Source organism: Vigna unguiculata, chromosome 7 (assembly GCF_037176805.1).
Source record: "Vigna unguiculata cultivar grain cowpea cultivar isolate G323 ecotype 2 chromosome 7, ASM3717680v1, whole genome shotgun sequence".
NCBI lineage: Eukaryota > Viridiplantae > Streptophyta > Magnoliopsida > Fabales > Fabaceae > Vigna > Vigna unguiculata.
The window spans coordinates 15,053,911-15,070,103 of record NC_140798.1 but is presented as its reverse complement, the minus strand read 5'-3'; the positions used below and the strand labels follow the sequence as shown (position 1 = coordinate 15,070,103).

Below are 16,193 nucleotides of genomic sequence, written 5' to 3'. Positions count from 1 at the left end.
TTGAACTTATATTGCTTAAACATGTGCATAAGGTTAATTAAAAAATGTAATATTTATAAAATTAAATTAATAGTCTATAAAATTGTTACTCATAATCAATCTAAATTAAATTTAATAAGGTTTAATATACAAGAATGAATACGGATTAAATTATACATCTAATTAGGTATACTCTTTCAAGATAAAAGGAATTGTATTGTGAATTAATATAAGGGTTAAATATGATTTTTGTCCCCCAAGTTTCAATAAAATTTGTAATTAGTCTCTCTTTACAACTATTGATCAATTTAGTCCTTTATCTTTAAAAATGCGTGAATTTAGTCATTTTAACCAAATTTTGTTAAGTTTATCTAATGTTTCAAGCACATTTCATGATAATATTTGACTTGTTTACACCGTTTGACACATTTTTGTTTTAATGTTAACCAAATATAATCATAAAATACGTTTAAAATGTCAAATAAACTTAACAAAATTTGGTAAGAAGGACTAAATTAACGCATTTCTAAAGATAGAGGACTAAATTGATATAAAATTTCGAAGAGAGACTAATTTCAAAATTCATTGAAACTTAAGGGACAAAAAATATATTTAACCCTTAATATAACAATAGCCTTGATATAACTTTTAATATAGTTATATTTGAAATTAACAAATTTATCATTATCATTTATTGGAATTTATGGTTGTATTTATATGGATGCTTATCAACTAACTCTCTCTCTCTCTCTATATATATATATATATATATATATATATATATATATATATATATATATTATTCACTTATGTGAATGCATCTCGATAATACATATAATTGTATTAATTTGTGTTTTTCTTAAGATTGATATTATATTTTAATCATGGCATCTAACATCTAATCAATTGAAAATAAGTGGTGAGCATTAGTGTATTTTGAACTTTGTTCCATTTTTACTATGTAGCATCTTTAGGGTATAGTATACCCATGTTACTTGCCGAAACAAAGTTCCCTAAAAAGATTAAAGTTATGGCCTATGATTCTAAATTAGGCAAAATTTGGATTCAATAGAAAATGTAGATTAATGTTCATATTTTTTCCACTCTCACGTACAATCACATAGTATTCTCTTACATCTTGAGAATTTACACAGTCTTAGCACCAGCATGTTCAACAAAATTGAAACACGTATACTTTTTTAATATATATTTATGTTTATAAATTTATGGCAACTTGGTTCACGTAATTTATATTCTTGTGATTTTAAATTTATTTGTTGTTTCATACAAATATATATCAATAGCATGTATAGCAATGTTATTACATAGATTGATTTGGTAATAGAAATTTGAGCAATAAAAAGAATGGTTTAAAGTAATTTTAGTGAGTTGAATGAGAAAAGTTGAAAAAAAAATGGTTTGAATAATTTATTGTAATAAATTGATGAGTGTGATGGAAGGTGTGAAGAGTAGTTGATGACGTTTTAATGGAAAACCAGCGCAACACATTCAAATCTTTTGCACGTCGCAACTACCAAAATGACATTTTTAATTTCTAAATCTTGTAATAGATTTCAGAATTTTATATTAAAGTTTTCTCCAATATTAGTTTTTAAAATAATATTTCTTTCTTTCTATTTATTATATTTCCTACCAAAGCTAGAAAGCTCCACCAAATATTTCTTCTAAAGCTTCACCACAAACACCCACTCTCAAGAAGAATATATTGAAGAAAATACTCTTATCTCTTAAGAAAAATTAAATAGCATTACCTGCGATAATACATAGAAGATTTCTATTTATTTTTTATTATATTTTGAATTGTTTGACTAGTTTAAACATACAAAATAAAAAATAAATGATTATCAATTTATAAAATAAAAAATTATTAATTATTAAAAAAATTACTATTATAAATAAAATATTATAATTAGTTTTTAAAATTTAGTTATCAAGATTTTAACTATAAAAGAAAATTGGTCACTAAATATTAACTATTTCGATTTTTGTTATTAAAGAAATTGATAGTATTTAGTTAATTAGTAACCATGACAAATTATATTTTTTTATTTATAATAATAATTATTTTAACAATTAGTAAAATTAGTATCTGTAATGATTAATAACTTTTAGTCACTCAAATTAGTTGTTAATATGATACATTATTTTATATTAATATAATATAATAATAATAATAATAATTAATAATAATAATAATCATACATATAAAATCTTCATCTAAAAATACCTAAATATATATTATTTAATTGTTTATAATATGATTGTATTTTTTTCTTTTATTCATTTCTAAATTATATATTTGTCATTCAAATTATAAATTACATATGAAATATAAAAAATAATCATACAATTTTTTTTTAAATAAATTTACAAATGAATATAAATATTAAATTTAACTCATTGAAGCAAGATATTTATAAAAGAAACGCTTATTATACTTCCTCTGGTTTATATAGAAGCCATTTCTATATATATATATATATATATATATATATATATAAAATATTAAAATACGTTTTGCATACATATCCCAAAATATTGAATAAGCCTATACTTTTTTAATTAATTTTAATTTTTAAAACTTAAATATATCTTTTGGATCTTTGTTAATAAAATTGAGATCATTCCGAATTCGTATCTTTCAATATATTTTACTGATATTAGTAGTAAAAAATATTTAATGAAAAATACAAACTCTATCCTAAACGACAAAATTACTAGGTAATATTCTTCATTTTTTTAATGTAATATTATTATTTTGTAAATAAATTATATCAATATTTTTATTTATGGTAAATTGCACACGTCTTATTTATTTATTTTTAAATAATTAATGTAAACAAGTGCATAGTACGTAGTTGTCCTCTCTGCTGTTACACCGGTAATAAAACATTCAGTGGGTCCCACAACACGAACAGTAACATTCATCACACTCAGCCATACCATAACATACATGATAAATCCCTCATTTTCTGATTCCTCTTATTCTTCTTCTTGTCAGATCTTCTTCTTCCTTCCTTTTCTGTTCCAATTCCATTCTAAGTCTCTTCTCTTTCGACTTCAATTTCACTTCCTGTAAATATCATAATCAAACACAACAAAAGGGAGAAAAGCAAAACAACCAAAGCTTCTCTTTGGATGCTTTACTTTTTTGCTTTTGCTTGATTCGAAGGAGCCTTTGATTTGATTGCTCAAATTCAGTAATGGGTGTCGCTGTTTGCACCCTCTGCTTTTCTTGCCTCAAATTCAAACGGTGAGACTTTTACTCGTCTACTATGCTGGTTTCTACGGTTCAAGTTCAAACCTTTTTTTCAGCTTACCTCACTACCATTGTTTTATGGAAATGTTTTGCCTTTTTTCCGCTTTCTTCTGAATTTTGTTGGTGCTTACTCACTGTGGGTCGGTTTCAAGGGATGCTGCTTCTGCTATCCTTTTTCTTCACTTTTATTGGCATGTGCTTTTAAAATGTTTAAAGGGGTTTACACCAATACAACAGAGCCAAGATTAGGGAATCTGAATGCGTTTGACTCAAATTTTACTTCTTGTGGGGTTTGTGGTTGTTTACTTAAAGGGTTATACTGAAGTTCTAATTAGTTTGTAACTAAGGGGTTTTGTGGTGGGTTTGTTCTCCGTTATGGGATTTCGATTCCGCTGCATATAGAGCCTTTTAACTAGGATCACTTTGGTTGGAAATGCCAAATTTGCGGTGCTCTATATTTTGCTTAATCTACATTCATGAACAGGGAGCATTGAGTTCTGAAGTGGTTGTTTTTGTGATGTCAGAGTTTTGAATTATATGTGACGTTGCTGGTTTGCAGAATTTTGAGTGAAGAGGAGCAGTATGGGAAGCAGGATTAGAGAGAGGAGGGAAGGTGAAACTAGGAGAAGTTTGCAGGAAGATAATGAAGTGTCTACGGTCAGGAGAGTCGTTGGGAGGAGCTGATGAAGTGTTTCCTTCATCTGGATCTCTTGCAAGTGCAACCAAGGACTTTTCAGCTAGTGAAAACTCTTGCTTAGGTGAACACATTGATAAGAAGCCGGACACTGGGAACATAGAAGAAGCTGAATCATCCTTACGTGAGAGTGGTGTCTTGAACTATGAGGTTGATTTCATCATCCTTACCTTTTGTTGTTATACTGAATAATCAGATACTGACAGAATCCTTTATCCTAATTGAATATAGGACCGAGGAATTGGTTTCTAATTACTATACTTCTGTGAAACCACCACTATTGTCAGTAGTTTGTCTGATGGTCAATTTATTGAGTTTAATCAATACAATTTTTTTGGACTTTAGGATTTGAGTTAATAAATTCTGAAATTGTGTGTGAATTGTGTTGTTCATATGTGTTTCTTCTTATTTAAAAAAAGTGATTTTATGGTTACCATTATTATTTAAAGCAAAACATGTCCGTGATGTGCAGGAAGCTAGAGCTCTGCTAGGAAGATATGAATATCAGAAAGGAAATATAGTAGCTGCTTTACATGTCTTTGAGGGAATAGACATAGGTGTTGTGACTCCTAAGATCAAAATTGCCCTTTCCAGAAGCAGAGAACGCCGCAAGAAACATTCTCAAAATCATGCTGAACCGCAAATGTCTATACATTCTGTTGGCTTACTATTGGAATCTGTCTTCCTCAAAGCAAAATCTTTGCAGATTCTTGAAAGGTTTAAAGGTACCCCCACTGCTTTTATGATTCATCCTTCATAGTTTTTTTTTTTTTTTCTTACTTCAAACTTGTGGGCTTTTATTGCATATTAATGTACACAATAGTAAAATCTTTTCAATCAACATAAGATTTCCCCCTGATATACTGTGTTCCTTTACCTGATAATTGGGTTATCCAAAATGTTTTTTTACTTGAGAACTACATTACCTTGAGAATTCAGTACCACAATATTTACATTTTGGCAGAAATTGTGTAATGAAAGGATGCTTATTTTTTCTGATGTTGGGTAGTTTGAAAAACGGTGAAATGGCTAAACTCTGTGAGAGGTCAAAGCATATTCTAATGTATTCCCATTCATTCCTGCAGAAGCTGCCCAATCTTGCAAAGTTATTTTGGATATAGTGGAATCTTCATTACCCGAAGGCTTGCCTGATAATTTCGGTGCTGAATGTAAATTACAGGAGACCCTGAACAAGGCAGTTGAGCTGCTTCCAGAATTATGGAAACTTGCTGATTGTCCACGTGAAGCAATTTTGTCTTACCGACGAGCACTACTTCATCAATGGAATCTTGATGCAGAGACCATAGCAAAAATTCAGAAAGAATTTGTTATTTTCCTTCTTTACAGTGGAGGAGAAGCCACACCACCCAATCTCCGGTCCCAAATGGATGGCTCATTTGTACCTAGAAATAACATAGAAGAGGCTATACTTATCTTAATGATTTTGTTAAGAAAAGTCACTCTAAATAGAATTGAGTGGGATCCTTCAATTTTAGACCACCTCTCATTTGCTCTGTCAGTTTCTGGAGATTTGACAGCTTTAGCCAATCAATTGGAAGAATTGTTTCCACGGACAATTCCTAGAAGTGAAAGGTACTACACTCTAGCTCTTTGTTATTATGGAGCTGGTAGAGATCTGGTAGCACTGGATTTTCTCAGAAAGTTGTTGAGGAGTAGAGAGGACCAAGACCATGTTCCTGGTTTGTTAATGGCTTCTAAGATTTGTTCTGAGAACTGTTCTCTTGCAGAAGGAGTAAGCTTTGCCAAGCGAGTGCTTCAGAACTTGGATGGCAGATGTAATCAGCTAGAAGATCATGGTAATTTCTTTCTTGGTGTCTCACTTTCAGCCCAGTCGAAATTGGCAGTTTCTGATTCTGAAAGGGTTAAGGGACAATCTGAGGCACTTCATGCCCTAGAAACTGCTGCCAGAACAAGAAACCCCCTTGTACTATACCATCTCAGTCTAGAATATGCAGAACAAAGGAAGTTGGATGCTGCACTTCATTATGCAAAATGCTGCATAAAACTGGAAGGTGGTTCTAATATTAAAGGATGGTTGTTGTTAGCCCGGATACTGTCTGCTCAAAAACAGTTTCTGGATGCCGAATCTATCATCGATTCTGCTTTGGATCAAACTGGAAAATGGGATCAGGGTGATTTGTTGCGAACAAAAGCTAAACTTCAAATTGCACAGTGCAAGTTAAGGAATGCCATTGAGACATATACTCAGCTTCTTGCTGTTCTTCAAATTCAGAGTAAAGGTTTTGGTTCTGGAAAGAAGCTATATAAGGTTTGTTGTTGTAAATTGTAATAACTTATGCTGATAATTTTTTTTGAATCATTGGCCTCTATTCTTGTTATTTTTACTGTTAGAATTGGATGGGTGCAGTTTCCGTGAACTTTTAGAATTTATAAGATTTTTGAAGAAACTTGTGATCATGGGTTGTATAGCTTAGAGCAAAGGAACTGTCCTGCTAGTCTGTAACTGAGATTGTGAGAATATTAATAGGAACAGTAGTAATGAGGATTTTAACATCATTTTATTTGGTTTGAGATGAGACGGAACATTTCATGTCAAAGTAGAAGGTGGAATGTATAGAGTTCCCTTCAATTGAGATTCGAAAAACTTTAGCATTTGAATAGGAACAACATATTCTGATTGTGCAGTGCTTTATTTTTTCTTTTAAAGTAGTTTTTTCGTACTTGATTTTTTTCTTTATTATGCTAGCCAGATATTACCTACCTCCTTGAATATGGAATTTATTTGATTAAAATGGCATCCCTTTCAAGAGGGTGTTAGGTTTATATTGGTTTTACTTTCTTGAAGGTGTCATTTTCAAATCTATTATGTATATCATTCTAGTGTATCTCTACCTCATCTTTTGGAACTCAAACTGTCCCCACATTGTGCCTGAAGTAGTCACTCTTACTTGGCGAGTAACAGGATTAATAAGATACTGAAAGACCCCATTCTCTACTGATTCAAGCTTTTAAAGAGCTGGTATTATTAGTTGCCGCATATTGCTGAAATATAAATACCTTAGCATTGCCTTAAAAAAAAAAATCAAGCATGAGGATTTGTTGAACGATGTTTATTACTGAATTCATCTAATTTTTTTTTTCTCTTTATGGTCTTCTGCGGATCGTCGAACTATTTGCTGAAAGAATGTGTCCATTGATGGTTGCTTTTTTGTCTATTATTCATATCCTGTTTTTCGAAAATTCAAAAAATAGATCTTGTTCCAAGATAAGCATAATTGGATCTGGATGCATTTTATTTGTAGTATTTGTCATTGAGTTCTTCCTTTTCTTTTCATTTTTCTTAATGCTGCTTACCCTTTTTTGTCCTCCACACGACAGGACAATAGAGATCGTGCTAGGAACTTGGAAGTGGAAATATGGCATGATATTACTTATGTATATATCAGTCTTTTACAGTGGCATGATGCAGAGGTGTGCCTTTCAAAATCCAAGGCAATCAAACCACTCTCTGCATCTAGATGTCATGCAATAGGTAATAATATATCTCATTTTATTTCTCAGTTTCATTTTCTTTCCATTTAACAATTTCTCCTGAGATAGAAAGGAAGGAGGGGTCTAACATACTCCAGATTGGTAATGACAACACAAGCTACATGATTAAAAACAGCTTCAAAAATCAAAAACTTATATGTAATATTTGTGTTTTTCATTCTTTCAGCGCTGCACAATTATAGAGAAATTGCTAAAGTGGGTTGTTTGTTTGTTAAATTTCACAGGCGTAATGTACGAAGCTAAGGGCCATTACAAAGAGGCTCTAAAATCTTATGGTGATGCTTTGGACATTGATCCTGGCCATGTCCTTAGCTTAGTCTCCAGTGCTGTAGTTCTTAAACGATGTAGTAGTCACTCAAATCCAACAGTTAAAAGCTTTCTGATGGAAGCACTACGACACGACAGATTCAATGCTTCTGCTTGGTATAATCTTGCTCTTCTTCACAAAGCTGAGGGCACATCATCATCATTAGTTGAAGCTGCAGAATGTTTTCAAGCTGCACATTTTCTTGAAGAATCTGAACCTGTTGAACCTTTCAGATGACTCATTCTATACAGGTTGATCTTCTGGTAGAACCAATTACAGATTACCCTTCTGTTTCAGGACAGCTAAGAGAGATGCATTGATCATGGTGTGGAGAGCTAGTCCAAAAGAAATTATAGTAATAAACTAAACAAAAAAAGATGACAAACTCTCCAAGCAGTTTTGTGATGCAATTGCAATGATTCATGTTTCATGTATTCATGTATAATTTTCACATGTCTTCTTTATATGTCAATTCAGAAAGTAATAAATGCAAACGAACCATATTCATCGATTAGTGAGATGTTTCATGCGAGATAATTTATTTTAAAGTCATTGAAGGCGCTTAGATTATGATGCTTGACACGATCTTATGCACTCAGCGTGAGTGAGGTGTTGAATTCACACAATTATTTGATATAAGTCATAATTATGTAATCAACTTTTATCAGATTCGGTCTGCTGTGTCTTTCTGTAGTATCTTTTTTCTACACTTCAATTTCAAGAGAAAATTAATTTTGAGATAAACCATTCAAATGAATATGACATGTACGATGAATGATTATCATGGAGAAGTTATAAAATGCCTTAGCTAATGACTTTAGATTGTTATCATTATTACATTATTGATGTTATTGTAATATGTAAGTGAGATATTTGTTTGGATGAGAAACGAAACAAAGACAGAAGGAAGAAGAAATAAATAGAAAAGAATTGTTTCCACCAAAGTCATGGCATATCAAATACTTTGCTCCTTTGATTGCATGAGTTTTTGGATATATTTTTTTTTAAAGGAAAGATTTAAAAATTGAAAAATTAGCAAAAGTGATAAAAACTGGAAATTACAAGTTGAATGAAAAATATAAATGGATTAATAAAATACTCAGACGACGGTGGACCATTTATGCATGTAGTTTACGGTGGTCCAATAATCAAGAGGGTAGTTGGATTGATGACTAAAAACTTGAACATTGTGGATGGAAAAGATAAAATATATTTAAAAAAGTTTAGTTATTTGAATTTAATTTTATTAGTTTTTTTTTTTATGATGACAACGTTAACCTTTTTCTTAGATGTGTAAGAGATAAGGTGAGACATACTTTGTGCTTGAATAGATAATTTTATAATTTAAACAAATTAAATATACTAAACTTAAATGATTTTAGCTTATATATTTTTTAAAATTTATTAAATTTTAGTTTTTTTTAAAAGTTTTAGGTCTCTCACAAATTTGAATATTTTCAAAATTGAGTCTATTAAATTTTTGTCTTATTGAGTATTCAAAATTTTTATTTTTTTCTTAATTGAGTATATGTTATTTAATTTTTTCATTAAATGGAAAATATGGTTGCTATTATGTTTTGATATTTTATGTGTTTATTTGTCATCACATATTAAAAAATATGATGTTTTATTGTTAATATAAAATAGTATCATTGTAAATATGAAATTATGAATTACTTTTTTACTTTAATTAAAAATATATTTTAGTAACGAAGTTTTCATGTTCTCCAACGGTTTACATGCCACCACCTACATCGATTAAGTGATCATCATTGTCACCACATCAATGTAGGCGGTTATGCTGCTTGTGCTGGTTTGTTTAGAGAAAGTAAGGGAGATTTGCATGTAAATTGATTTCTCTTTGTTATGTTGATAACAACTTGCTCCTTGGTCTCTTAAATATGTAATTTAAATGTTCTCAAATTTTTAGAGAAGGTAATCATTGCATGGATAAGTTGTCTATGACTAAAAAGTAAAATAGATTCCAAATATTCTTTTATGCCATATAGAATAACTCTTAATTTATTTTATAATAGATATCAACTTTCAATATTTATAATTGTTTATCTTGTTGGTCGGAAGTCTCTTTATTATTTTGTATGTGAACTATATTTGGTCTCACCATATTTTATTTTTTATTTTAATAATATCCTTCATTTAAATGCTTTATGCCTAGCATAAATGCATAAATTTATCGATATTCAAAAAAATATGGTTTAAATATATATTTGGTCCATATTTTTGTTATTTTTATTCAATTTGGTTCTTATTTTCGTTTTGTGTTCAATTAGATCTTCATTTTCATCAAATTGTGGTCAATCTGACCATTTCCACTAATGTGTTTAAATAGTTAATGTTTTTGAACAGCATATGCCACGTGTCAGCTCCTGGTTTTTTAATTTTTTTTTTGATTTTTTTTAACTTTTTTAATCTTTTAAAGTTTTTTTTAAAAAAATTTAAAATTTGTTTAATTTTTTTTTTATTTCAAAAAAATTGTCCACGTGTTAGTGCTAGTGTCACGTGTCAGTTTGTGATAATATATATTTTTTGTTTAATTTAGTCCCTATATTCGTTATTTTTGTTCAATTTAGTCCCAATTTTTGTTAAAATAAATCAATTTTGTCCCTTTCAAATTGACATTAAATTTAATATCTTTTATAAAAATTATATTAATATTTTTTCTAAAATTGACATTTGAATTTATTATTTTTTAAATTCAATTATAAATTATTAAATTTAATTATAAATTGAATAAAATTCTTATATTTAATTGTTAAATATAATATAATTATTTAAAATATTATAAGAATATAGTTATTATTTTTTTTTTCTAATATTTATATTCTAAAATACTTTTAAAATTGATATATAAATATATTTTAAATATTCAAAATATTTTAGAAAAGTAAACTAATATATGTAAAATTAACATTTAAATATAAAATATTTTATATTTTAATATCTAAAATACAATAAAAATATTAAATATTTTAAATTTAAATGTGAATTTTACAAATGTTAATATATATTTTTAAAATTTTAATAATTATATTTTAATAATATTTAAATAATTATATTCTATTTAACAATTGAGTCTAAGAATTATAGTCAATTTATAATTAAATATTATAATTTATAATTGATTGTAAAAAATAGTTAATAATAATGTCAATTTTAAAAATTAAATGGTTCTATTTTAACAAAATTTGTGACTAAATTAAACAAAAATAACGAATACAGGGACTGAATTGAACAAAAATAACGAATATTGAGACTAACAAAAAGAAATAATACAACCATAAACTGACACGTGGCACTAGCATTGACATGTGGCACAATTGTGACTTGACTCATGGACAATTTTTTTGAAATTAAAAAAAAATTTAAAAAAATTTAAAAAAATAAAAAAAATCAGGAACTGACCCGTGACATCTACTGTTCATAAACGTTAACTATTTAAATATTGTTAGTGAAAATGACCAAATTGACCACAATTTGACGAAAATAAGGACCTAATTGAACACAAAACAAAAATAAGGACCAAATTGAATAAAAACAACAAAAATAAGGACCAAATTTATATTTAAGCCAAAAAATAATAAAAAGAACTCATTCAATTATATAACTGATTTAAAATTTAATTAAATCTTTCTTTTTAAAATAAAATATTTTATTCCATTAAAGTAAGAAGTAGTGTCGTCAACCTGAATTTTGAAAATGTTAATAAACAATAATCGAAGAATAACTATAATCTATGAATAAAAATTATTAACTAAAAATAATTTTTCTCAATACTTTTACATGAATAAAAGAATAGACTAATTAGTATTGATAAAAATACTTATTTGAATTTGATAAAAAGTAGGTTTAATTAAATTCAAGTTTCTCATAAATTTAGATATTTTTAATATGTCTTTATTAACTTTATTTATTCGATGAGTGATTTTTTTATATATTTTTTAATTGATTTTTAATAGTTTGATTTTTTTATAATTGTATTTGTTATTTTGTCCCATCAACTTACTTTCTTGTTTTTATATGTAATATGATATTTTATAATTAATAAATATTAAGCTTAATTAGTTTGATAGTTATCACTTTAGTTGAGTGTGCCAATTTGGTTTACCTTTTTAAAATATTTTTATTGGGTTCTAATTTTTGAAAAATATCATTTAAAAAAAATTACTAAAAGTGTTAAAAGCATGTCACCTGTCAATATATATATATTTTTTACTCCTTTTTGTAAATAAAAACTTTGTTATTTGTCAAATTTTTGATGTAACACGTGACACTGTCAGTATCACATGATAAGACAATGTCATGTGTCAATTTTATTGTCAAGTATCATTGTTTGATTTCAATTTAGTTCGTGCATATGTCTCCTTAGATTCAATTTAGTTTTTATATATGTATTTTGTATAAATGTTATATTACTATTTCCTTTATTAAGAACAATATTGTAACATATTACGTGCTTCTTAATTTTTAAGCCATGTTTGGTTAATCATGACTTTCATCATTAAATTTTAATATAAATACTGTAACATCCCATTTAATAGTTTTTCACACTATCAAATAAAACATTATATTATGATTAATCACAGCAGATAGTAAGAAAAACGACATTTAAGGAATACACATCTGATACAGTCATCCAAATACATATCTTGTGAAGGTGTGGTGAGGAACATAAGTATTTAAATACAAACTAAAACACCCCAAAACCACATGGCGTCTACTCCATGCGCCCTACCGCGGAACTACTCATCGATCCTCAGCTCCTACTAGAGGGAAGGACATCATCAACTGGACTCGGTCCTGCTCACACCAACAGTGGGTGATCATAGCAAGGAGAAACATAAGGAAGCAAACATGAACAATAAGGGTGAGCAACTGATATTTGAGGGAAAACAATACAATTCATATTTCACACATCAATCACAAATATATCGCAATTATACATGAAATTCTAGACTCGATATCCGGATTGTGTAAGCGACATTGGAGCTCTTGGTGGCTTGCACCTGTGAAGGTTTCCAAACTCTGCAGAGTTTGGACACAAGGGGTTATCACCCAACCTCTCACAGGGTAAATCCCCTTCGCGTCTAAGGCTCTATCGAGTCCCAAGACTAGGACCTCCTGCTACTCCTCACGACATAATCCATTCTACTCTACGTGAGTGTGAATGATTATTGGAGTTTCAGGATACCAACCAATACGGATTCCTCATGTTCTTACACACACTAACAACTCTTATGAATTTCCCTTGAAATTCCATTATAACCCAACTTCTTCATTTTCACAAACCATAAATTTTCACTAAGTTTATAACACATTTCAAGCATACAGGATAACATCTACACATAATTATAACACTTCATATCAATTCACTCATTAAAACAGAATCCCAAGCCCTCCAATGTAGGGACCCTCGCCCAAGCTAGAAAATCCAGCCTAGGCGAGAGACTGTCTCGCTCAGGCGAGTCCACCTCGCCTAGGCGAGACTCTAACAGTGGCAAAATTTAAAAACCTGGGCGAACTCTCGCTCAGGCGAGGCTGGTTCGCTTAGACGAGAGCAACTCTCGCTTAGGCGACTCCAGCTCGCCTAGGCGAGACTTCGCGTAAGAACAGGGGTGATTTCCTTAGTAGTCTCGCTCAGGCGAGAGTCACTCGCCCAGGCGAGAATATCAGTTCCCAAGCCTGTTCTTACATGCAGGAGCATGGATTCATCCCCAATTCATCAACAAACCATAATCAAACAATTAAATCATCAATTGACTAATTATACATGCAATTCAGGCTGATCAAGACTTATTCTAATTGAATTGGGTAAAAGTTCGTTGACTCCCCTTACCTTTGGAATTTCAACTAGGATTGACTCCTCAACCAAAGAGAATACCTCAACTTCAACCTAAGGCACTGAATTTTAATTGCAAATGGTGAGAACAGATTCTACTACCCTCCAGAATGTTGGAATTTCTTAGAATTCGAAAAATCAGAATGTGAGGGGAAGGTACAAGTTAACTTACGCGTAGGAAAGGGAGACTCAGCTTGGGAAAAATGACTCTGATCTTGCTTCAGCCCCAAATTCTGAAATCAGGGAAGGGAATTTAGCCTATGCAGCGAAATCTAGGGAGAATTTGGTGGAGAGGAGGCAGAGAAAGAGTGAGGGAAGAAGAGCTGTTAGGGAGAGGGAGTGGGTTCTGTGTTTTTGTAAAGTGGTGGCAGAGGGTTCTCACAAATACCAATACTATTTTGTAAGTAATTTTTTAATAAAAAAAATTAGTATATTTATATAAATAATAAATTTGGTCTCACATTGAAGACATGGGTGCTCTATTGTCAAAAAAAAAAGAAGAATAAATTGAACCAAAATACATGTGTTGGACTAAATTGAATAAAGAAAGACATATATATTGATTAAATTAAAATCAAGACAATGACACGGGTAATAACACTAACACGTGACATTCTCTTACTACATGACACTGAAAGTGCCACGTGTCACACTAAAGATACAATTTTTTTTTGAAAATAATAATAATAATAATTATTATAATAAATAAAAAAATTATATATTAATATGTGACATGTTCTTAACATCGTTAATATTTATTTATTTATTTTAAAAAATATTTTTTCAAAAATTAGAACGTAATTCAAACTTTTTTAAAGTGAGGACCAGAAAATTGACATGTTCCCAAAAGCATATGATTAATTAAGCTTAATATTTATTAATTATAAAATATTATACATTTTAATACATAAAATTAAGAAAGTAAGTTGATGGATGAAAATAACAAGTACGTCAACCAATTATTAAAAAAACAAATTATAAAAACTCAATTAAAAAATATAAAAGAAAATCATTCATCAAATAAAATAAGGTTAATAAAAACTTCATTCAAAATATTCAAATTTTTGAGAAACTTAAAATTTAAATAAACTTATTTTTTTATCAAAAATAAGTATTTTTATCAATAATAATTAGTCTATTCTTTTATTCATGTAAAAATGTTGGGATAAATTATTTTTAATTAATACTTTTTATTTATAGATTATAGTTATTTTTAGGTATAATTAGTCGCAACGTACCCAGTTTCGTCTCAATGTGTCTAAATGGTACCCGCTTTTAACTTTGCATCTACTTAGTACCCAAATTAGTTAATTAGTTAATTTGCATCAATGTGGTCCATCCCGTTAAGTTTTCAGAAACACCGTTAACATATCAGTGATGTGGCATTGCAGAACGGATACATGTCAATGAAAATAATTGTACAGTGGCAATTTGTGGATAACGTGTCATGCCCTATTTGAATTGATTGTCCCCATTCAAAAAGCCCTAATTTCCCATTCCCATCTTCATCTTCTTCTTCATTCTTTCGTCGGGAAGCTGATTTGTTGCAGGGGTAAAGTGGCGAGTGAAGTGGGAAATGTCGCATGGTTTTAGTCATTTGCGGTCGTCTTGTTCGTGTGGGTCACATAACCACAACGTTTCTCCTCCTGGTTCTGTATCTGGGTCGTGGGTGGAATACCACATCTCCTTCACATTGGCATAATCCATCTCCTTCGGAATACCCAAAACACCATTAAATTAAACCACGCACAACATTCAACCACTAACCCTAAACCCCACCATCCCAACAACAAATAATGCAATCAACGACAAAAACAAATGGTTTGTGCACCTGCAATCCCAAATAGCTGCCAATTTGATGTCAATTACACCTTCAATTTTGTCCACAACGCATGAAATGACCCAAATTTCGTAAACCCTAACTCTAGAAAACCCCTATTCTATTATGTCCCAATTCGTGCCTTTTTTTCTTTTCAATTTCCTCTTACGCTGCACTGTTCCACATCACACACTACTCTCGTGTCACGTCATAATATTTTTTCTCACTTAACTGGTCAACTCAGTCAAACATTATCTTACTTAACGGAGTTAACGAAAAGGGACCACATTGACCCAAATTAATTAATTTGGGTACTAAGTATATGCAAAGTTAAAAGCGGGTACCATTTAGACACATTAGGACGAAACTGGGTACGTTGCGACTAATTATACCTTATTTTTAATTAAAGTTTCCCAATTATTTTATTTCTTTAATATTATTTTATATCAATACTATTGACATCATCTATACAAAAGATGAGTCCAGATTTTCTACTGGTCTTTTTGGTACTGTCCTCTACTGAGCAGTAAAAATACACTGTGTTGATATTTTAAATATCTTTTTAATATATTTAAAAACGTCAAAAGGAGTGGTAATCATTGTATTATGAAGGCACAGTAGAAGAACAACACAAAAGAGAATCCAAATTCTACAAAAGACCCATTGTCTTTAATTTGAAAAGATAATCTCCAGAAAAATGAGTTGAGAAACTTATGTTAAGTT

General features: G+C 29.8%; 1 protein-coding gene across 2 annotated transcripts; it reads left to right on the top strand.

Annotated features, from left to right (window-relative positions):
• The first annotated feature begins 2,961 nt into the window (after window positions 1–2,961).
• NPGR2 (no pollen germination related 2) lies at window positions 2,962–8,308 on the top strand. 2 transcript variants are annotated; one of them, XM_028080821.2, is made up of 6 exons: window positions 2,962–3,253; window positions 3,819–4,103; window positions 4,426–4,678; window positions 5,039–6,243; window positions 7,314–7,467; window positions 7,712–8,308. In XM_028080821.2, the coding sequence occupies exons 2-6, from the start codon at window positions 3,903–3,905 to the stop codon at window positions 8,029–8,031; spliced, it is 2,133 nt and encodes a 710-aa protein (XP_027936622.2). In that variant the 5' UTR covers window positions 2,962–3,253; window positions 3,819–3,902; the 3' UTR covers window positions 8,032–8,308. The 2 variants fall into 2 exon arrangements, with proteins under 2 accessions (XP_027936622.2, XP_027936624.2); XM_028080823.2 differs by having other exon boundaries at window positions 2,971–3,253; window positions 3,784–4,103.
• The last annotated feature ends 7,885 nt before the right edge of the window (window positions 8,309–16,193 follow it).

Excerpts from the sequence above, each read along its gene's own strand:
- NPGR2 (XM_028080821.2), top strand. The coding sequence starts at position 3,903 with ATGAAGTGTCTACGGTCAGGAGAGTCGTTGGGAGGAGCTGATGAAGTG. Across the intron at positions 6,244-7,313 it reads CTGGAAAGAAGCTATATAAG|GACAATAGAGATCGTGCTAG; the intron begins GTTTGTTGTTGT and ends TCCACACGACAG. Across the intron at positions 7,468-7,711 it reads ATCTAGATGTCATGCAATAG|GCGTAATGTACGAAGCTAAG; the intron begins GTAATAATATAT and ends TAAATTTCACAG.